Source organism: Camarhynchus parvulus, chromosome 27 (assembly GCF_901933205.1).
Source record: "Camarhynchus parvulus chromosome 27, STF_HiC, whole genome shotgun sequence".
NCBI classification, from domain to species: Eukaryota; Metazoa; Chordata; class Aves; order Passeriformes; family Thraupidae; genus Camarhynchus; species Camarhynchus parvulus.
The window spans coordinates 5,690,490-5,713,000 of NC_044597.1; the positions used below are offsets into that span (position 1 = coordinate 5,690,490).

At 55.4% G+C, this 22,511-nt stretch overlaps 1 protein-coding gene across 2 annotated transcripts; it reads left to right on the plus strand.

Annotated features, from left to right (window-relative positions):
* The first annotated feature begins 754 nt into the window (after window positions 1-754).
* MLLT6 (MLLT6, PHD finger containing) lies at window positions 755-20,806 on the plus strand. 2 transcript variants are annotated; one of them, XM_030966450.1, is made up of 20 exons: window positions 755-868; window positions 3,672-3,751; window positions 4,703-4,757; window positions 5,295-5,404; window positions 6,093-6,196; window positions 6,589-6,682; window positions 7,206-7,313; window positions 7,677-7,775; window positions 9,098-9,272; window positions 9,870-10,460; window positions 10,868-11,046; window positions 11,585-11,702; window positions 14,043-14,109; window positions 14,466-14,608; window positions 14,863-15,051; window positions 15,212-15,300; window positions 15,625-15,962; window positions 16,368-16,476; window positions 17,777-18,094; window positions 18,356-20,806. In XM_030966450.1, exons 1-20 carry the CDS (start codon window positions 760-762, stop codon window positions 18,398-18,400), a joined length of 3,120 nt encoding a protein of 1,039 aa, XP_030822310.1. In that variant the 5' UTR covers window positions 755-759; the 3' UTR covers window positions 18,401-20,806. The 2 variants fall into 2 exon arrangements, with proteins under 2 accessions (XP_030822310.1, XP_030822311.1); XM_030966451.1 differs by having other exon boundaries at window positions 7,209-7,313.
* The last annotated feature ends 1,705 nt before the right edge of the window (window positions 20,807-22,511 follow it).

Here is a 22,511-nt window from a genome sequence, read left to right on the forward strand (position 1 = left end):
TTTCCAGAGGAGTCTCGGGCCAGGACAGCCGGTGGCGCTGGCGGAGCCGGGATCCGGGAATTTCGGGATAATGGGATTTACGGAGCGCTGCCGGCTCATCCCTGCGGAGCACTCCATCGGGAACGCATCCTCAGCGCGATGCCAGCCGGGCACAGGAGGCTGGAGGGGGAAAAACCCCCAAAATCCTCATCCCAAAGCGTTGGGGAATGGTTCAAAAAATCGCAAAATATCCAAAATATCACCCTCGCGCAAACCCGCCCGCCCGGCCGCGCCGAGATCCGTGAACCGCAAATTTTACCGGAGCGCGCGGGCGGCGACGCCATGATTGTACCGGGGAGGGGGGGGACGGGGACACGGGGACAAACTGGGGGGGACTGGGACAAACTGGGGGGATGGGGGCGAACCGGGGGGGACGGGGACAAGCGGTGGGACCGGGATAAACGGGGGGGATGGGAATAAACGGGGGGGACGGGAATAAACGGGAGGGCGACGAGCAGAAGAGGAGGACAAGCAGAAAGGGGGGGGGGACCTGCGTGGTGCGGGGCCACATCCGCCACCCCCCGCTGTCCCCGTGCTGTCCCCCGGTCCCTTCATCAGCGCCTCGCCCCGCCCGCTCTTGTGGCTTCTCGCTGTCCCCGCTGTCCCCCCCGGCGGTCCCGCCGGGAGAGGCGGGGAGGGGGCAGCACGGAGGAGGAGGAGGAGGAGGAGGAGGAGGAGCGCGCAGAGGGAGGCGGGGGGGCAGGAAACCCTCCTGGAAGTATGAAGGAGATGGTGGGAGGCTGCTGTGTGTGTTCCGACGAGCGCGGCTGGGCGGAGAACCCGCTCGTCTACTGCGACGGCCACGGCTGCAATGTGGCCGTGCACCAAGGTGAGCCCGGCACGGCCCCCCCGAGCCCCTCCCCGAGCCCCCCGAAACCCCCCGGGGACGGGGCGGGGTGAGGATGGGGGCGGTGGCGGCGGCGGCGGGGGGGGGCGCGCTTTGTTTTAGCGCTATTGTTCCAAATAACGGTGTCGCCACCGAGGTGGCGCGGCCGCGGACGGGGGGACACGGTGGGGACACGGCGGGGGACGAGCTGGGGCAGCCGCAGAGCCCCCCGGGGGTGGCGAGCGGGGGGATTTCTCCGGTGCCCCCCCGGTTTAGCGGGGAGGGGACGGGGGGTTAGAGGCGCTGCCGCCCCCGGCCCGGCCCGGGGTGCCGGGGGGGCCGCGGGGAAGAACCGGAGGGGGCGGCGGGGCCCGGAGCTGCCTCCTGCGAGGGTAGGGAGGGAGGAAGGCAGCCTCCCTCCTCCTCCGCCTCCGCCTCCTCCGCCCGCTGCTCCCGGCGACACGGGCGATTTGCATTTTAAATGACTCCGAGCCCGCCCCCAGCGCACGGTAGCGGGCTCGGAAAGTTTGTCCTCGGCTCGGTGAAAATAACAAATCCGGATTAAAATCGGTATTCGAGGCAGCGGAGGAGTGGCGATCCCTGCTCTGTTTGTTTGGAATGCGCCCAGGGTTCCGGGCTGCTCGGGCCGCGCTGTTTTCCCGGCTGATGTTATCCCGTTCCTGTCCCGACTGTTGTTCTATCCCATCAATTTCCCGGCTGTTGATATCCCATCCTTGTCCCGGTTGTTGTTTTACACTGTCAATATCCCAGTTGTTGTTTTATCCCATCAATTTCCCAGTTGTTGTTTGCCCATCCCTGTCCCGGTTGTTGTTTTACACTGTCAATATCCCAGTTGTTGTTTTATCCCATCAATTTCCCAGTTGTTGTTTGACCATCCCTGTCCCGGTTGTTGTTTTTATCCCGTTCCCATCCCGATGCATCTCCAGCTCCCCCTGCTCGCTCTCGTCCCTTCCCTGTGCTCGCTTCTGGTTCTGGGTGTCCGTGGGTCCGGCTCTGTCCGTGGGTCCAGCCCTGTCCCTGTCCCTGTGTCCAGCTCTGTCCCTGTCCTTGTGTCCATCCCTGTCCCTGTGTCCAGCCCTGTCTGTGATCCTGTGTCCAGAACAGCTCCAGAGGGTCAGGAACGGTTTTTAAGGGTCAGGAACAGTTTAAGAGAGGCAAGAGCTGTTCCAGAGTCTCAGGAAGAGTTTTGGATTTTCCAAACCAGATCCAGAGGGGCAGGAACAGGTTCAGATTTTCAAGAACAGTTCCGGAGCATCAGGAACAGTTTTGGATTCTCAAGAAGAGTTTTAGAAGCACAGGAGAAGTTCCAGACGGTCAGGAGCAGTTTTTAAGGGTCAGGAGCAGTTTCAGATTTCCAAGAACTGTTCTAGAGCATCAGGAAGAGTTTGGGATTTTCAAAACTAGATCCAGAGGGTCAAGAAGAGTTTTGGATTTTCAAGAAAAGTTTCAGAAGTGCAGAAGCAGCTCCAGAGGGTCAGGAACAGTTTCAGATTTTCAAGAAGAGTTCCAGAGGCACAGGAAGAATTTCAGGGGGTCAGGAACAGTTTTTAGGGGTCAGGAGCAGTTCCAGAGTGTTGGGTTGAGTTCCGAATTTTCAATAACAGCTTTTAAGGGTCAGGAACAGTATCAGATTTTCAAAAACAAGTTTCAGAACATCAGGAAGAGTTTCAGATTTTCAAGAAAAGTTTCAGATTTTCAGGAAGAGTTTCAGAGGTGCAGGAGCAGCTCCAGAGGGTCAGGAAAAGTCTCTGAGCCTGGTTTGAGTCTCAGTCTGTGCCTGTGGGAAGTTCAAGGAGTTTATTTGGGGTTTTTGGGGGCCCTGCAGGATGTGGCGTTTCCCCTTTTGGAGCCCGGCCCAGCCCCTGTGGCTTTGGGGAGGTTTTTATTCCCCAAATAACTCAAACCCCAAAAAGGAACCCTGGGGGCTCATCCTGCATGGGCAAAAAAACCCCCAAAAAACCCCAAAGGAAATAAACAGGGAAAGCATGGAGAAAAATAGGGAGAAATAGAGGAAAACCCCAGGGAAAACAGGAAAAAAACCCAGGAATTAAACAGGGAAAACACAGAGAATAACAGGGAAGAAAACAGGAAATAAACAGGGAGAAAAAAGAGGAGAAAACAGGGAAAACCAGGGAAAATGGTAAAAACAGGGAAAAAGCAGGGGAAAATGGGGAAATCAGGGGAAAATTAGGTAAAACTGGGAAAAAAAGTGGGAAGTAAACAGGGAGAGTGAAATTCCCGGGAAGCCCCGGGTCCATCTTTAGTCCAGGCTGAGAGCCAAGAACGAGCTCAGCTAGAGCCAGTGGGGGCTGCCAGGGGAAAACAGGGAAAAACACGGGAAAAATGCAGAATATGAGCTGAAAATAGAAATTATTAATGTCCTTAACTCCTTTATAGAGCTCTTGTTTTCCATCAGATAGTTCCATGAATATCCTGAAATTTTAATGAAAAATTGTGTCCCAAAGAGGAGAAAATCCCCAAAACAAGGGGGGAAAAAAGTAAAAAATGAGCAGAAAATACAATTTATAAATGCTCTTAATCCTGTTTGGGGGCCTCCATTTACCACTCATTGTTTCCTCAATATTTTACATTTTTATTTTATTTTATTTTGTTTATTTTGCTTTGATTTTTTCCCCCACAATTTCTTGGTGCTGATCCTATTTTTCTCCCTGATTTTCCTCCTGTTTATTTCCAGCCTGCTCCAAACATTTTTAAACCCCCAAGAAATCAGAAATAAATGGATTTAAAATGGTTTAATTTGGGCTTTTTCTGCCTTTTCCCCCAGCTTGTTATGGAATTGTCCAGGTTCCCACCGGCCCCTGGTTCTGCCGGAAATGCGAATCCCAGGAAAGAGCCGCCCGGGTGGTGAGTAGGGAAAAATCATGGATGGGGTTCTCCAAGGTCTTTGGGTTTGGGGCCTTTTTTAACAATTCAAAAACCTCCAAAAAAGAAATCACAGGGGAGATTTTTCTACACCAGATTTTGGGGTACCCCAAAAACAACCCCACACCTTCTCAGCCTGGATTTGGGGTGGCACCAAACCCAACCATGAACCTACAACCAAATCTTCCCCCAAAACTGGAGGGAAAAAACCTCGTGAGAGGCGGAAGGAAGGAGCAGAGAGAGATAAAAACTCAATTTCTTTTTTACTCTGAGTCGCTGCTTTCGGTTTTACTCCTCAACCACAGCCCTTAAAACCAGCCCTAAAAAGCCCTAAAAGCAAAACTTTGCCCTAGGCATTTAAATCCATTTTACAGGGCTTTTTTGAGGTGTTTTTCCCCCAAAACCTCTTCAGTCCTTATCCCCACAGCCCTGTTCTGGCAGCTGCTCCTTTTTGGGGCAGAATCAGGGATTTTCTGGTCCTAAACCTGGAATTAAGTGGATGAATTTTGAATTTTATTGATTAATTTTTATTAAATTTGAATTTTGTAGATTAAATTTGAATTTTATAGATTAAATTCTATTTAATTTGAATTTTATTGATGAAATTTGCATTTATGGGATTAAATGTCAATTTTATTGATGAATTTTCAATTTTATCAATTGAATTTTATTAAATTTGGAATTTATTGATTAAATTTGGATTGAAATTCAAGTTTTATTGATTAAATTTTATTTTTATCCATGAAATTTGAACTTTATTAATAAAATTTCAATGTCATCAATTAAACCTAATTAAACGTGACAGAATCTGAATCTCATAGCTGAAATCGTACAAATTTTATTTATTGAATTTAAATTCTATCAATAACAGCTGATGAAATTTGAATTTTATTGATGAGATTGGGTGAATTTGGTGTTTTTTCTCCCTTCCAGAGGTGCGAGCTGTGTCCCCACAAGGACGGAGCCCTGAAGCGCACAGACAACGGGGGTGAGCCATGGAATTCCCACTTGGAAAATCCCGAAATCCACCCTTCCCCTTTGCCCATAAAATTCCCTTTTGGGAGCCTCCACCAAAAGCGTTTTTTTTTTCCCTGCCTGAGCTTGGACTGGAGTCAAAATGAGCCCAAAATTGTGGGATTTTGGGGTTGATCCCACAGGAATTTCCCAATCTGTGGGATCACGGTGGGATCCAGGCTCCATCCCAGAGGATTTTCCACGTGGGATTTTCCTGCGGATTTTTGGGGATGGAATTTTTTGGGATAAAGGTTTTTTTGGGATGGAGGTTTTTTAGGCACAGAAGCTTTTGAGGATGGAGATTTTTTTGGGGAGGAAGATTTTTTGGGGGGGGAATAGAGGCTATTTTGGCATGGAACTTTTTTTAGGATGGAGGTTTTTTTGCAACAGAGATGTTTTTTGACGTGTAGTTTTTTTGGCATGGGGTTTTTTGGGACAGAAGATTTTTTTGGCATCTAACATTTTTTTGGGGATTCCTGGACTGAATTCCCGTTTTCCCTTCCTTTTGCAGGCTGGGCCCATGTGGTGTGTGCCCTGTACATCCCCGAGGTGCAGTTTGCCAACGTGCTCACCATGGAGCCCATCGTGCTCCAGTACGTCCCCCACGACCGCTTCAACAAGGTGAAATCTGGAATTTCGGGATTTCGGGATCATCCCGTCCCCCCATGGCTCCTTCCCAGATTATCCCGACCCCACAGCTCCTCAGATTCCATTAAAAACCAAGGAAATCCCTGGATTTGCCAGGAAATTTTTGGTCTTCCCCATCTGTCTTCCCCGAATGGAATTTGAGGAATTTCTTCATGGAACGATGGGAACTAGTTGGATCCATGGAATTCTGTGTTGGATCCTTCATATTTTTGGGGGAGAAAATGGGAATTTCAGGAATTTCTTGGTGGGACGACTTGAGCCAACTGAATCTATGGAATTCTGTGTTGGATCCTCCATATTTGGATGGGTTTTGGGGGAGAAAATGGGAATTTGAGGAATTTCATGGTGGAACAACTGGAACCAACTGAATCCATGGAATTCCATGTTGGTTCTGATGAGACGGTTGGGATTTCGGGGGAAAAAGGAGAAGTTTTGTGTATCCCACTGGGGAATATCCTGGAATTTTCGTGGAAATCCCTCAAAATTTCCTCAATACCCCAGAAATTCCTTCACAGGAGTGGAAGGTGGGGAATGTGGGGCTGGACCTCGCCGAGCTCCAAAACCCCGCTCGACCCAACACATTCCATGAGATTTGGGAATCCCTGGAGGCTTTTCCTCTTGGGAAAAATGGCTTTTACCACTTTTTTTTCCCCAATCCCAGACCTGCTACATCTGCGAGGAGCAAGGGCGGGAGAGCAAGGCGGCCTCGGGGGCCTGCATGGCCTGCAACCGCCACGGCTGCCGCCAGGCCTTCCACGTCACCTGGTGAGATTCCCGGGAATTCGCCTCTGGAATGTGCCCTCAGCCGCTCTGCCCTGCCCTGGCTCTGGGGTCTCGTTCCCTGCGGGTTCTGGGGTTTGGGGTTGATCTCTCCACAACGTTATTTAGGCCTGGAATTGCCCCTTCATCCTCCTCACCCAGGAGGCTTTTCCGGGTTTTTCCAGGGAGTTCCAGAAGTTTGGGAATTCCATTGGAACCTGTGGAATCTGATGGATTTTCCTGGGTTTTTTTTTTGTTTTCCTGCTTTTTTCATTTTTTTTCCATCCATTTTCCTGCTGCTTTTCTCCGGGTTTTCCCTGTTTTCCTACCAATTTTCCCATTTTTTCCCTTCTTTCCCACCAATTTTCCTGGATTTTCCCTGTTTTTCTCGGGATCAGTGCACAGATGGCCGGGCTCCTGTGTGAGGAGGAGGTGCTGGAGGTCGACAACGTCAAATACTGTGGCTACTGCAAATACCACTTTAACAAAATGGTGAGATCCAGGAATTCCAGGGATTTCAGGAATTCCCAATTATTTAGAGAACTTTCATTTATTCAGGGAATTTCATTTCTTTTCGGGAATTTCATTTATTGAGGGCATTTTTTATTTATTTAGAGAATTTTTTATTTATTTTGGAAATGTTCATGTATTTCAGGAATTTTTATTTTATTTGGTGGATTTTATTTATTTAGGGAATTTTAATTTATTTTTCTTCTCCTTTTGTCTCTTTTCTTCCCCTTTTCCATCTTCTTCCTGCTTTTCCTTCTTTTTTTCCCCTTTCCCTCTTTCCCCTTTTCCCCTCTTTTTTCCTTTTTTCCTCTTTTTTCCCATTTTTCCATCTTTTCTTTCCCCTTTTCCCTCTTTCTTCCCCTTGTCCCTTTTTGTCCCTTTTCCCTCATTTTTCCCCCTTTCCCTCTGTTTTTGTTCCTGTTTCCCCTCTTTCCTTTCCCCTTTTCTCTCTGTTTTTTTCCTGTTTCCCCCCTTTTTCCCCCATTTCCCTCCCGTTTTCCCCCAGAAGACCTCGCGCCATTCCGGGAGCAGCTCCTTCCTCCCGGGCAGGAGGAGCCGCTCGGCATCCCCAGCCCAGGAAAAGCACCTGTCCCACCACGAGCGGCCAAAAAAAGTGAGAAAATCCCCAAAACTCCCAAAGCTCCCAAAATTCCCCAAGGTCACAGGATTTGTTTATGGGATCAGGTGCTGGAAAACTACGGGATTTCTTTATGGGATCTGCCACTGCAAAACAACAGGAATATGGATTTATTTAGACTTCCTTATGGGATCTGCCACTGGAGAACTGTGGGAATTTATTTGGATTTTTTTAACGGGATCTTTGCTGGAAAACAATGGGACTAGGGATTTGTTTATGGGATCTGCTCCTGGAAAACTGCTCGAATGGGGATTTTTTAAAATTTCTTTATGGGATCTGATGCTGCCCTTCCCAGTGTTGGGAATTCCGGCATTCCAGAGTTTCTGGTTTTTTTTCCAGAGCCGCAAGGACAAGGAGAGGCCGAAGCAGAAGCACAAAAAGCGGCCGGAGTCCCCCAGCAGCCTCCCCCCAGCACCCGTGGCCGTGGCTGCCGAGAAGGTACTGGGGCTGTGGGATGGGAAAATCCACTGGGAAACTGGGAAAGGGCAGGAAAATCCACCCAGGAAATCCAGACAAGAAAATGGGAAAGGGCGGGAAAATCCATCCAGGATATCCAGCCAAAAAAGCTGGGAAAAGAGCAGGAAAATCCACGCAGAAAATTGGGAAAAAGGGCATGAAAATCCACCCAGAAAACTGGGAAAAGGGCATTCTCACCACGCCATTCCCCAGGTCCCTTTCCCCTTCCCTTCCCAAGGAAAAATCAGGATGATTTCTCCTGCTGAGCCCATAAATCCAGGAGGGTTTAATTCCCACATCTGGTGCTGGCAGGAGAAAATCCCAATTCTTTCTCCCCGGAATTCCCCTGTTCCCATCCCTTCAAATTCCAGGCACATCTGGCGCCTGCAGCTGTTGGGGAATTAAATCCAGGGATGGATTCGGATCCCACGATTTATCCCAAGGAGGGCTCGGCCAGGGTCAAGGATGTCAGGAAGGTCCCGCATTTTGGGCCATCCCATAATTACAGGAATATTTTTAATTTTGGTTGTAATGTTACCTAAAAGTGGTGAATTTGGAGCCCTCAGCTCTGGATTTGAAGGGATTTGGGATTTGAGGGATCAGGGTTTGGGTTCATCCCTCTCTCGCCCCTTCTGAATTCCCAAAATTCTCCCTCTCATCCCGAAGTCCTGGATCTCCTGGCATTTGCCCAGGTTCTTCGCCTGCCTGTCTCCCCTGGAGAGAATTCCTCAGCTGGAATTTGGGAACATCTGGTGCTGCTCCAACCCCTGGGAATATTCCCAGCCGGAGCTTTGGGATGGCTGCAGGGATCCCAAGGAATCTCCTGTCCCATCCCGAGGATGAGGAAATTCCGCCAGGGAATGTCTGATCCCACCCCATTCCCAAGGAAATCCCCCAGGTGGGATGGGAGTGGTGGGAGCAGCACACCTGAGGCAGGAATTTCCATCTGAAATCCCAGATGGAACTAGGAGGTTTCCAAAATCCAGAGGTTTTTGGAGCTGGAGACTCCACTCCCTTCCTCCTTTAATCCCCTGTGGTTCCCTGGGATGAGCTCAATCCCTGGGATGGAATTCCCAGTGCCGCCGAGCAGCAGGAAATGTTCCAGAGTCACTTTTGTGCCGGGAGTGACCCAAGCTGACCAGCCCTGGGTGGACAGAGGGGGCAATTACTGCTGCAGAGGGGGAAAATCGTGAAAATTGGGAAATTCGGGAAAAACAAGAAAATCAGGAAAATGGGGAAAAAAGGAGCCCCAGCTGCAGCCAGCTCTGGTCCCTGGCATCACCCCTGTGTCTGTCCCCTCCCAGGGCTCTGGTGGCCACCATGAGGCCACCAAGGAGAGCTCGGAGGTGGCCAGGGCAGAGGCCAAGGGCAGGAAATCCTCGAGCCACAGCAGCAGCCACAAGGGGAAGAAGACAGGAAGCGGGAAAAGCTCCGGAGGCTTTGGATCTGCCCCAGCTGGGGGAACCTTCCAGACGACCGGTGAGGGGCAGGAGGAGGAGGAGGGGGGGGGGAGGGAGAGGGAGGAAGGAGGAAGGAGGGGGATGGAGGAGGAAGAGAAGAAGGAGGTGGGAGAGGAGAGGGATGAAGGAGAAGGAAGAGGAGAGGGAAGAGGAAGGAGGACGAAGAGGAGAGCAGGAGGAGAAAGGAGAAAGAGGAAAGGGATGAAGGAGGAGGAAGAGGAGAGGGAGGAAGAGGGAACGGATGAAGGAGAAAAAGAGAGGGATGAAGGAGGAGGAAGAGGGAACGGATGAAGGAGAAAAAGAGAGGGATGAAGGAGGAGGAAGAGGAGAAGGAGGAGGGAGAGGACGGAGAAGAAAGGAGAAAGAGGGGAGGGAGGAAGAGGGGAGGGATGGAAAAAAGGAGAAGGATGGAGGAGGAAGAAGAAGAGAGGAAGGAGGAAGAGGAAGGAGGAGGAGAAAGGAGAAAGAGGAGAGGGATGAAGGAGGAGGAAGAGGAGAGTGATGACTTAAAAGAGGCAAGGAATGAAAGAGAAAAGCAGAGCGATGAAGGAGGAGGAGGAGGAGGAGAGCGATGAAGCCCTGCCCTGCCCCTCGGGCTGACCCTGTGTGTCCCCAGGCTCCTCCTGTGGCCTGCCTGGCTCCCAGGACTTCGCGCCCTTCCCCAAGCTGGAGCAGGAGGACGAGAAGTTCCGCAAGGCCGCCAGCTCCAGCTCCTCCTCGCACTGCTCGCCACTCTCCGAGGGCCCCAAGGCCGATGTCTTCGAGCAGAAGGTCATCTTCTCCGGCTTCGGCTCCATCATGCGCTTCTCCACCTCGGCCGTGGGCCAGCCGCGAGCCCGCGACGCCTCCCCCGTGGACTACAAAGCCTCCAGCACCCTCGGTGGCCCTGCGGGTGGCACGGGTGGCACGGCTGGCGCCGCTGGGAGCGGCCACAAGCGGTTGCCGTCGCTGGGCGCCGAGGAGGGAGAGGTGCTCAAGGAGAAGAAGCACAAGGGCAGCAAGAAAAACAAGCATGGCCCTGGCAGGCCCAAGGCGGGCAAAAGCAAAGAGGTTTTGGGGGCCCAGCTGGCTGGATCCACCTCCACCTCCTCCTCTCCCTTTTCCGGGGGATCCCTCGTCAGCTCCAGTGTCGGGAATTCTTCCCGGAGCTTCAGCCACCCCGGGAGTGTTCCCAGCCTCAGCATGGAGTCGCCACTGCTGGGCTCAGGTGGGTCCCCTCTTGAGGGATTCAGGTGTGCTCAGATCCCTTTTCCAGCCTTTTCCAGAATTTTCCAGCACATTTAGCCATGTCCAGACCTGCCTGCACAGGGTTCTGTTCCCTGAATCCATAAAAATCCACATCCCCTTCCTTCACCCTGGAATCTCCCCTGGATCAGCTTCCCAAAAGTTGAGGAATCTCCTCTCCCTTGGGAGAGGCAGGATGAGAAGGAATCTCCTCTCCCTTTGGAAAGGCAGGATAAGATGGAATCTCTCCCTTGGGAGAGGCAGGATCAGAAGGAATCTCCCTTGGGAGAAGCAGGATCAGAAAGAATCTTCTCTCCCTTGGGAGAAGCAGGACCAGAAGGGATCTCTCCCTGGGGATTAGCGGGATAAATTGGAATCTCTGTCCCGCAGGGATCTACACGAGCAACAAGGACCCGATCCCGCTAGGCGCGGCGCTGCGGGCGGTGTGCAGCACGCCGCTGCCCTCGGGGCTGCTCCCGCACCAGGGCGGCGCCGCCCTGCCCCAGCTCAGCCGCTCGCCCTTCGCCAGCTCCCTGCCCGCCTCCTCCTCCGCCGGCTCCACCACGCAGGTGAGGCCCGGGACTGGGGACACGCGGGAATGGGGACAGTCGGGATTGGGGACAATGGGGACTGGGGACAGTTGGGGCAGGGAACAGTTGGGAATGGGGAGAGTCGGGAATGGAGAGAATCGGGAATGGGGAGAGTCGGGAATGGGGACAGCTGGGACAGGGAACGGTCAGGAATGGGGAGAGTTGGGACAGGGAATAATTGGGAATGGGGACAGTTGGGAATGGGGACACTCAGGATTGGTAAATTTGGGATTGGGAGTAGTCGGGATTGGGGACAGTCAGGACAAGGAACACTCAGGAATGGGAACACTTGGGATTGGGAAAACTCAAGAATGGGAACAGTTGGGACAGGGAACACTCAGGATTGGGAGCACTTCCACCGGGAAGAGCAATTGGATCCACACCATTCCCAGGGCTCCTGGCTCCCAGCCAGCACTGGGAATGTGCCAAGCCTCTCACCAGACTTCCAGGAGATATTTTTAATGCGGGAGCCGGGAAGAGCTGCAATAATGAGGATATTTCCCTGCTTCCCGTGCAGGTGTTTTCCCTGGCGGGTTCCACCTTCAGCCTCCCTTCCTCGCACATTTTCGGGAGCCCACTGACATCTGGGCTGTCCCTGAACCCCCTCCTGAGCCAGCCGGAGAGCAGCCGGGCAGGTACGTGAGCTCCCAGGTATGTCCGGGTTGGCATTCCCGAGGGCTCTCCTGCCAGGACAGGACAGGAGGCCACCGCTGCATTCCTGGCTTTTCCAGCTGCTGTCCCTAGGGGTGACAGCCAGGGCTGCCATGGGGGGACAGGGACGACGTGTTTGCCAGCAGCACCTCGGGAGTGTCCCTGGAAAATGGGTGTCCCTGGATCATGGGTGCCCCTGGAAAATGGGTGTCCCTGGAGAATGAATGTCCATGGATAATGAGTGTCTCTGGAAAATGGGTGTCCCTGGATCATGAGTGTCCCTGGATGATAACGGCTGTCCCAGGATAATTGGATGTCCCTAGATAATGAGTGGCCCTGGATGATTGATGGGTGGCCCTGGAGAACTGGGTGGCCCTGGAGAATGGATATCCCTGGAGAAAGGATATCTCTGGAAAATGAATGTCCCTGGAGAATTGGGTGTTCCTGGGGCATGGGTGCCCATGGTTTGGGTTGGGAGGGACCTTAAAGATGGGCAGGGATACCTTCCATTACCCCAGGGTGCTCCAAGCTGGCCTGGCACACTTCCAGGGATGGATCAGTCACAGTTTCTCTGGGAATTCTATCCCAGCCCCTCCCCACCCTCACCGGGAGGAATTCCTTCCCAAAACCCCATCTATCCCTGCCCTATCCCAGTTTAAACCCATTCCCTGTGTCCTGTCCGTCCCTCCCTTGTCCCAAGCCCCTCTCCAGCTCTCCTGGAGCCAATTCCAGCACTGGAAGCTGCTCCAGGATCTTGCACTGGGAGATTCCAGCCACATCCAGGAATTATGGATATAACATGGATTATTCTTGCCTGGAAGAGTGTCCCAGTAGGACATTCCCAAGGGGATGAGGGAGCCAGGATCCCCTGGCCCTGTCTGGAGGAGCTGCCCAGCCCCAGCTGGGTTTGTTCATTCCCAGCAGCAGCAGGAAATCCCTATTCTGGGCATCCCACTGGGAATCCCGGCATTCCCTGCAGGAGATTCCCGGGATTCCTGCACGTGGGAATGTGTGGGGAAGGAGAGGAAGGGCAGGGAGGCAGCTGGGCTTGGAGCCACCACATCTGACAGGGCCCAGGGAGAGGGGAGTGAACATTCCAGGGATGGGAAGACAAATACGGGATTTATCCTGGATTACCCTTGGAATGGCAGATATCCTGCACATGTGCACAGCAGCCCCATCCCAGATTTCCTGGGGCACAGGGATGGCTCTGGAGGAAGGTTCTGGATGCCAAAGCTGAGCTGGGCACTGCTGAGGGCACAGCTCAGATCCTGGGGGCAGTTTTGGGATCTTCCCAAGAAGGACATGGAGGGGCTGAAGCGTGGCCAGGGAAGGGTTTGGAGTGCGAGGAGTGGATGAGGGAGCTGGGAATGTTTATCCTGGAGAAAAGGAGGATCAGGAGAGACCTTCTGGATCTCCACAAGTCCCTGACAGGAGGAGACAGCCAGGGGTGTTGGGGTCTGCTCCCAGGGAATGGGGACAGGAGGAGAGGGAATGGCCTCAGGATGGGCCAGGGGAGGTTTGGGTGGGATATTGGGGAAATTTCCTCATGGAAAGGATGGTCAGGCACTGGAACAAGTCCCCATCCCTGGAAGTGTTCCAAACCGCGTGGATGTGGCACGGCTGAACGGGAATAGGGTTTTCCAACCCTAACCATTCCATTATTCCCTTGAAGCTCCTTAGGGAGCGTCTGGAAACCTCCAGGAATCCGAGTTGGCTCTGGGGGAAGGACCCTCAATCCCGGCTGACCTTAAAGCTCTGCTCCAACCTGATTCTGTCACTCCCTGGAGACTGACAGCCGATCCCCTGGGACTGCCGGATCCAGCCGAGGCCGGGGGGCCGGGGGCAGGGCCTGGCACGGGATTTGTCCCTCCCTCCCTGCGGCCCCATTCCCCGGCGGCTCCGGCAAAGCCGGCTCCAGGCTTTGCAGAGCTCCGCCTGGCCGGGCGCAGAGCGGGGCCGGGGTGACCTTGCCGGGGTGACCGTCCCGACCGTGCCGAGGTGCCAGGCGGCGCCAGCGGCTCCTCCCCGGGGGAGGCGCCGGCGGGGCCGCCTTGCGCAGCGCGGGGCCGGCGCTGCTCGGTGCGGTGCTGCCCGGTCCCGTTCGGTGCTGCCCGGGGCTGCTCGGTGAGGCTTGGTACCGGTGCTGCTCGGTGCGGGTCGGTGCGGTTCGGTGCGGTTCCGTACTTCCCGAGACTCCTGGGTTCTGGCGCCGCGCGGTACCACCCGGTGCCCCCTAGCGGGCACTGACCGGGCACACACCGAACACTCACCGGGCACCGGGCGCCGCTGACCCCGGGCCCTCTGTCCCTGTCCCCGCGCAGAGCCCGACTTGGAGGATTGCGGCTTCGGCTGCCGAGGGACGTCCCCGCAGGAGAGCCTGTCCTCCATGTGAGTGTCCCTGGGGACAGTGAGGGGACACCATGGGGACAGCGGGGAAAGGGCACAGCCTGGGGGGGACTGAAACAGCTCCTGCCCCACTCCTTGCAGTGTGGGGTGGGATGGGATGGCATGGCATGGCATGGCATGGCATGGCATGGCATGGCATGGCATGGCATGGCATGGCATGGCATGGCATGGCATGGCATGGCATGGGAGGACCCGGGGGGCTGCGGCCACTTGGGGCCAGGAAGAGGAGCGATGGGAGCAGGGAATGGAACAGGAATGGAGCGGGAATACAATTGGAATGGAGCAGGGATGGAGCCGGGAGAGGAGCAGGGGCCCCCTGACGCCCCCGGCCCCCCCAGGTCCCCCATCAGCAGTCTGCCGACCCTCTTCGACCAGACCGTGTCATGCAGCAGCAGCGGGCAGCTGGACAATGTCCCGCAGGCCACCCCCAACATCGAGCAGCTCCTGGAGAAGCAGGGCAATGGCGAGGCCGGGGTGAACAGTGAGTGCGGCTGGGTTGCAGCGGGGCGGCTCCCGGGGCTCTCAGGGTGAGAGCTGCTGGGATTTTGGGATTCTGCCCGCGGGCAGCGGAGCCGGGCGGCGACAAAGCCCCAGTGTGTGCCAGGGGGAGGAGCAGTAGCAGCGCTGTGGGGCCAGTTCCTCCCGCTCTGGGATTTGATTGTGAATCCTGTGATCCCCTTTCCTTCCTTTCCCACCCCCCCCATTTTTTCCCGGCCACCCTCGGTCCCCCCGCAGTTGTGGAGATGCTGAAGGCACTGCACTCGCTGCAGAAGGAGAACCAGCGGCTGCAGGAGCAGATCATGACGCTGACGGCCAAGAAGGAGCGGCTGCAGCTGCTCAATGTCCAGCTGTCCGTCCCCTTCCCCGTGGTCACCAGCAGCAACGGCCCGGGCAGCCAGGCCCAGTACATCCTGCCTGCCAACGGTGAGGGCACTGGGGCTGAGGGCACTGGGGGACTGAGGGCACCCAGGGATGTGTCCCTGTGCCCCGGGGGTGGCCGAGGGGTCACAGCAGGCGGGATCTGTCCCACGGCCACCTTACGGTCCAGCCCTGACTCTGCTGCCTCGCCCCTCTCCCCTCCCAGTCTGCGGTGGTGACTCCCTGAGCATCAGCAAGAGCCCCCCGTGCAAGAACAGCTTCGGCATCGAGAACTCGCTCTCCACGTCCTCCGAGGTACAGCGGCCCCTGCGGCCACCGGCGGCCGGGCAGGGCCTCGGGCAGGGGCAGCGCAGCAGCCCCAGGGCTCGGTAGCCAGCTGGTAAACCCTGCTAGCCCAGGCTCAGAGATCAGGCTCTCCATGCAGCGGGTAGAGTAGCTGAGAGCTGGAGCGCCAGGTGAGAGCGCTTCCAGGTGATCCTGGACATCCAGCAGGGCTCTGGGACCCCTCTGAGTTCTGGGATCCCTCGCACTCAAGCGACCCGAGCTCCTCACTTCCCACCTCGAGCTGCCCCGGGGCAGCCGCCTCAGCCCGATGCTCTGTGTCCGTTTCTCCCCCAGGACCCTCACTCGGGCTGTCCCAGCAGGAGCAGCTCCTCCCTGTCCTTCCACAGCACCCCCCCGCCCCTGCCCATGCTGCAGCCCAGCCCCGCCTCGCTGCCCCTGCCCGGGGCGCAGCAGGTGAACGGCCTGGCCAGGGCGGCGGGCGGGGGGCTGGCCGGAGCCTCGGGGGGCAGCCACGGCCTCTCGGCGGTGCCTATGGTGGACGGCCTGCTGGGCAGCCTGGCCGGAGCCCAGCAGATGCCGCTCAACGGGATCCTGGGGAGCCTGAACGGAGCGCAGCCCGCCCCGCCTCCGAGCGCGGCCCCGGCCCTGCAGCTCTCCACCAGCCTGAGCAGGTGAGGACGGGAGGCACTGCCCTCTGCAGCCCAGCTCGACTCCAGGGAGGGAGGGAGAGGTTCTGGCCGCTCTGGAGAGCTGTCCCCAAGCCAGGCTTGGGGAGCCTGGCTTAGTGCTCAGTGTTCACCAGCCATTGTGTCCGTAGGGAGGGGACCAGCAGGAATTTTAGCAGCCATTAAATTGGACCCGTGGTCCTTCACAAGCTGCATAATTATCCGTGTATCCCTGGTGAATTTACCTGCAGCTTGTTCCCGCAGAGAGCTGGAGAGCTCAGCCAAGGCGTTTCCCAGCTCTTGCCAAATGTGCTTCTCACAAATACGATCCTCCCTCACTCCTGCACCTGGGATGCTGCTGGGCATGGAAGGAAATCTTTTCAGCTGCTGTGTCTCTCTGTGTTCCCACAGTGTGGCCAGCCTGAGCCCCCTGACGGAGCAGCAGCGGCACGTCCTGCAGCAGCACGAGCAGCAGCTGCAGCAGCTGCAGCAGCTCCTGACTTCCCAGCCACTTAACCCGGTAAGGGACAGAGGGGAGGGGAGGCTGGTGGTGCTGGGAAAAGCTCAGAGCAGAGAGGAAAATCTGAAATTAAAACCGGAGGTTCCGTCTTGTCCTCGAATCCTCTGAGCCTTTTGAGGCTGAACCCACCGTGGGCTGGGTGAGGGAATTCAGAGCTGGTTTGGGAATTTAGGATGAGGAAGCATCCCAAATGCCGAGGATCAAAGCTCCAGGCTGGGGGTGTGGCAGCTCCCAGGGAGGGGAGGTGGTATTTGGACTCTTTTTGTACCAAAGGAAAGAAGTTTAATTTGAGTTTAGTCTGAGTTTGCCACATCCTGAGGGGGTGAGAAGGCAGGAGCTCCGGGAAATCGGGAAGAGGAAACTGGGAGACCCGTTCCCCCCTGGAGATGCATCCCAGGATGCAAATCCTGCTGGATCCCAGGCTGGCCCTGGGCTCCCAGGTGTCCTGGGCCAACAGGAGAGGCAGAACGTGCCAAGGACCCTGCTGGGGATTAGAGAGAGATAAAACCTGAATTGTTTCAATCCCAGGCAGCTCAGCTGTGTCTGGGCACGTCCACACAGAGAGCTGGAGGTGCCCAGGGGGTTCCACAGCTGGCTCAGGGGTTTGGGGTCACCGAAAGGCCCCCAAAAGGTGTCTGCTCTGGGGTTCTTGGCTCCCTGCCCACACTCCCTGTCCCGGGAATGGAGATGGAGAGGTGGCAACAGGTCCCTGAGGTGGCAAACAGGTCCTGAGATGGCAAACCCCAGCCCATGGCCTTGCAGAGACCTTGGTGCTGTCCCCTCCCTGCCTGGGGTGACACGGGAGTGCCACCAGCTCTATCACCAGGGCTAGGCTCTGCTCATTCCACCCAGGAGCCCAGCCTGCTGCTCTGGATGCATTTCTGGGTCAGGCTATTTTTATATCCCGGGAAAAGCCAATTTCCGAGGGCAGCTGATGTCACTGTGTCCAGCTGCCGCGAGGGTCGATGGTTGCCATAGTGATTCCTGCAGTTTTCCTGGATTTCAGGGAGGTTTTCCTGGATTTCAGGGCGTCCCTTGGGATGCAGGTGAGCTCTGAGCCTGCTTCCCCCGGGTCCCGCTCACCTGGAATTCAGAGACAGTTTGGGATTTTGGGATGGTGGATTCCACAGATTTGAAATTGCTGCATTGATGGGTTGGAACTGTGGGGGATTTGTGTCAGAGCACTCTGTCCCCACTGTGTCCTCTCTGTCCCCACTCTAGCCCTGCTCTGTCCCCATTCTGTCCCCACTCTGTCCCCGCACTGTCCCTGCTCTGAGCCGTGTCCCGGCCGTTCCCGCAGGAGCAGCAGGCGCTGGTGTTCCAGATGATGCAGCAGATCCAGCAAAAGCGGGAGCTGCAGCGGCTGCAGATGTCGGGCTCGTCCCAGCTGTCCCTGCTGGCCGCCACCTCGGCCCCGCTGCACCCCAGCCCCAGCGCGCTGCTGACCTCGGCCGCGCCCAGCGGGGGCTCCCTGCTGGCCTCGCTGTCCCCGCAGCAGCTGAACCCCGGCGGGGCCCTGCTGGCCCCCCAGGCCACCCCCCCGCTGGGCTCGGGGCCGGCCATGGCCCCCAACCCCTTCCTGAGCCTGCAGCCCGACGGCAGCACCCCAAAAGGAACGGTGGGTACGGGGCTGGCATGGGCCGGGGCTGGGACAGGCTGGGACAGGGCAGGGACAGGGCAGGGACAGCGTGGGGACAGTCTAGGGACAGCCCCGGGGACAGCCTGGGAACAGCTGGGGAAGGATGCAATTCCTTCCTCCTCCAGTCCCTGACCCTCAACCCCTGTCCCTCAATCCCTGTCCCCCGATCCCTGTCCCCCAATCCCCGTCCCCCCAGTCCATGTCCCCTCTGATCCAGCATGTCCCTGTTTGTCCCCACAGCCCCTGGGTGACAAGGGCGCTCCCCTGGCGCAGGACAAGGGCTAGGAGCCCCCCGGCCCCGAGACCGCAGCCAATCCTCTCCCGGGGACCACGGCTTCCCCGCGGCACCGGCAGAGCCGGTGCTCCCAGGAGCGGCCCAGGAGGAGCCTGGGGAGCCACAGTGGCAGATGCCAGCGCCCCAATGCCACCAGGAGTGAAGGTGGGGTCACCTGTCCCCTGCTCCATGTGCCAGAGGGGACTCCAGTAGATCTTGCCAGGAGCGTGGGGAGCGCCCACAGTACCAGAGACCCCCCAGAGCCTCGGGGAAGGACGTGGTGGCACCTAGAGGTGCCCAAGAATGGGACTCTCAATGTGGAACTGCCAGGGAAGGACATGGTGGCGCCTGGAGGTGTCCAAGGATGTGGCCCTGGATGTGGCAGTGCTGGAGAAGGGACATGGTGGCACCTGGCAATGTCCCAAGAGCCAACACTGGATGTTGCACTGCTGGGCAAGGATGTGATGTCACCTGGTGGTGTCCAAGGATGTGGCCCTGGATGTGGCACTGCCAGGGGAGGACGTGGTGGCCGTACCCAGGTGGGGACGTCCAGAAGAATTCCCAAGCTGAGGTTTCCCTGCTTTTCCCACTGGGCTTTGCTCCAGCTGGAGGATGATCCAACCTGGAAGGACAGATGGATGAGGATGGACAGAGGTGGGCAGGAGGTGGCACCACCTGGGAGGACGTTGTCACCTGTGCCAGCTGCCGGAGGGGAGGGGCTGTCCTTCCCACCCAGAATTCCCAAAGAAGGCCGATGTCTCAGCTGGGGCCACAGCCAGAATTGTCCAAGGTCAGGAGCTCCTGGACCTGGGAGAGGAATACTGGACCAGAGTTTGGAGATGAAAATCTTTGTGGGGAGGAGAATCCCAAATGCGGTCCCTGCGTTTTCCCGCCCACCACAAATCATTCCCGCAAAACCATGTTCTTCCACTGGTCCTGGGAAGAGGGATCTCCAAGGAATGGGACAGTGACCACAGTCCTGAGCCTGGGATGGGAACTTCCACTGTTCCCCACCTTTTGACCTTGATTCCATCTCCAGTCTGGAATATCCACCGGGGATCGGCTTCCTCTGAGCTGGGATAGATGGGTGGAAGGAAGGAAGGAAGGAAGGAAGGAAGGAAGGAAGGAAGGAAGGAAGGAAGGAAGGAAGGAAGGAAGGAAGGAAGGAAGGAAGGAAGGAAGGAAGGAAGGAAGGAAGGAAGGAAGGAAGGAAGGAAGGAAGGACAGACAGTCAGAGCAGTTCTGGGAAAGGGAACACCAACACCAAATGCACCAATGCCCCTCCTTCCCTCATCCCTAGTAAATCCAGGGCTCCTGGGAATGCTCCAGCTGACGGAAACTCCTTTGGGAGGGCCCCAAATCCCAAATTTTGGGACCTTCATGCACGTTCAGCACATCCCCACTGCCCTTCCTGCTTTGCACTATTCCCGTTATCAGCAGTGGGGCTGTGCTGAACATGCAGGCAAAGCTCGGCCCAGAAGAAATCCTCCACTGAATTTCCTTTTTTAAACATTTATTTTATTTTATTTTATTTTATTTGGTTTTTTTCTCTAAGATTCACACCACAAGGGTTGTCTTAAAAAACAAAAACAAAAACAAAAACAAAACAAAAAAAAAAACCAAAAAAACAACAACAGAGAAAAAAATAATACCAAACCCTTTCTGCTCCCAGCTTGGAGCTCTGAACTGGACAGAGCCGCTGGCTGCTCAGAAATAGAAATATATATTAAATATATAATGGGATTTATCTATCCAGAGGTTATAACGAGCTTAGGAAGCTGTTGGGGAGCCCCATCCTTTGGGATCCCTGTCCCCAAACCTGTTCTGGCACAATTCTCTTCTTGCACTTTGAAATTCCTTTGGATTTTTCTCTTTTCCCCCCACCCCGAGTTGGGTCATTCCCCCTTCCTTGGCATCCCTGGCATGAGGTGCCACCCAAAATCCTCCTGGCACGGGGACCCCAGGTCCCCCCCCACCTCCCTCCTGAGGAGCCTCGGGCTTGGCAGCAATGGTGAAAGAAAATTTAGTCACAAACTGGGGCTAAAATGTGGAATTTTGGGGCTGTCCCCCAGCCTGTTTTGGTGTGGGGTGGCTGTGCCTGCCATCCCGCAGATCCTCAGGATTTGGGAACAGCCAAATCCCAGCTTTGGGCCAGCAGGAGGATGGGCAGGGGGCTCTGCCAGCTGGGCGTGGTCAGGAGTTAGGGTTTATTTTATTTTATTTTTTGCTTTTTATCACAAATCCCAAATCCCCGCATTGCTCTAGGATCCCAAATCCCTGCATTGCTCTGGCATCCCAAATCCCTGGAGTGCTGCCTGCAGCCTCCAGCCCCATCTGCAGCCCCAAAAACCCCAAAGTTGCCCAAATGTCCCAGTTCTTGCAAAATCCAGCCCTGGGGGATTAAGAAGATCCCTGTGAGGAGCAGGGAGGGAGGGCTGGGAAGGGAATTGTTCCCCCAGGATACCCAAAATCCGAGTTGGGATCACCCCCGATTTGGGGTCGGTGCCCAAATCCCTGGACAAGCCCAGGGCACCAAAGGGGTCAGTGAGAGGCACTTAGGGCACATTTCCACAGAGGCTGGAAATGCTGGAATTGGCTCCTGCGGGAATGCTGGGGAGCCCAGGCTTTGGAAGAGGAAGGAAATCTGGGAATTTGGGGTTTTTTAGGCAGGATCACAACCAGGGAAGCTGGATCCCTCTGGTTCTCCAGGAATTCCCAGAGCTGGATCCAGGAGTTCCCAGAGCTGGATCCCTCTGGAAGTCTGGGAATTCCCAGAGCTGGATCCCTTGGCTCCCCAGGAATTCCAGGATTCGGGGATCAGAGACAGAAAGCACTTACACCTCTCCCTGTGCCCAACCTTCCAAAGGCTCCCAAACTCCAGGAATTGTCACCTCCAGCCACCCCAAATGTCCCTTGGGCAGAACAAGGAGGGGGAGCTGGGAAATTCCAGGTGAATCCCTGTGGAAAAAAAAAAAACAAACAAAAAAACAAGAACGGGAGAACAGGGGGAAGGGAAAGGAAAAAAGGAAAAGCTAAAGATGATCTGTGTTTCAGTTGCACTGGGGTACGTTTCTTTACCCGTTTCGATGCTCTCATTTAGGATTGTTGCATGTGTCCTTTTGTGTTTTTTCTTTATTCATTTTTAGGTTGTTTGGTTTTTTTTAAAATATTAAATGAAAGAGAAAAATGTGTATATTTTTGGCAATTTAAGGTAATGTAGCTAAGATATATTTTTTTCACACTGCTTGACTTGTCTTTATTATAATAAATAATATTAATATTAAAAATCATATTAATATTAATCACGAGTTGGTTTTTAATAAGGATAAAGGGGGCAAATTTAAATGGGAATGGGAATTGCCTGCCTGGTGCTGGGAATGTGTGAAGGAATCCCAAGCCAGGGATGGTACCCAGGTAGGAATGAGTGTGAAAAGGAGGAGTTTTCCCAAAGAAACCCCAATGATGGCCCCCATTAAATCCCAAATCCTCTTGCTGGGCTGGTGAGCAGCTCCTGAATTCTCCTCTTTTCCAAAGATTTATTCCTTGGAAGCCCCAAATCCACGGGTTTGTCCTGCCCCTGCTTTGGCCCCTTTCCTGCCCCAAATCGGGTCTGGAGCCATGGGATAAGCCACTCCCATGTCAGGATTCCGGGAATTCCCACTGGAAAAGCCACTCTCAGCCAGAATTCTGGGAATTCCCTTTGAAAAAGCCCTCCCAGCCAGGATTCCGGGAATTCCCACTGGAAAAGCTCTCCCAACCAGGATTCCGGGAATTCCCAGGGCCGACGCTGAAGGCCCGAGGGGCTCCAGGGAGGAAACTGAGGCAGAGAGAGGGAGGGATGTGCTCCTGAGCCAGGTGTTCTGCCTGGGAAAGGGAGCAGCACCGGGATCAGGACAGACTGGGATGTGGGGCAGTGGGAGTGGGCACCGGCAATGGGAACTGGGAGTGGGATTGGGAACTGGGACCCTGCGCTGGGATCGAGATCTGGACCGGGACTGGGGCCTGGGAGCGGGTAACAGGATTGGGCACGGAGACCGGGCACCGGGACCATGCAGTGGGATCGGGAATCGTGGCTGGGATCGGGATCGGGAACCGGAATCGGCACTGGGATGGAGCACCGGG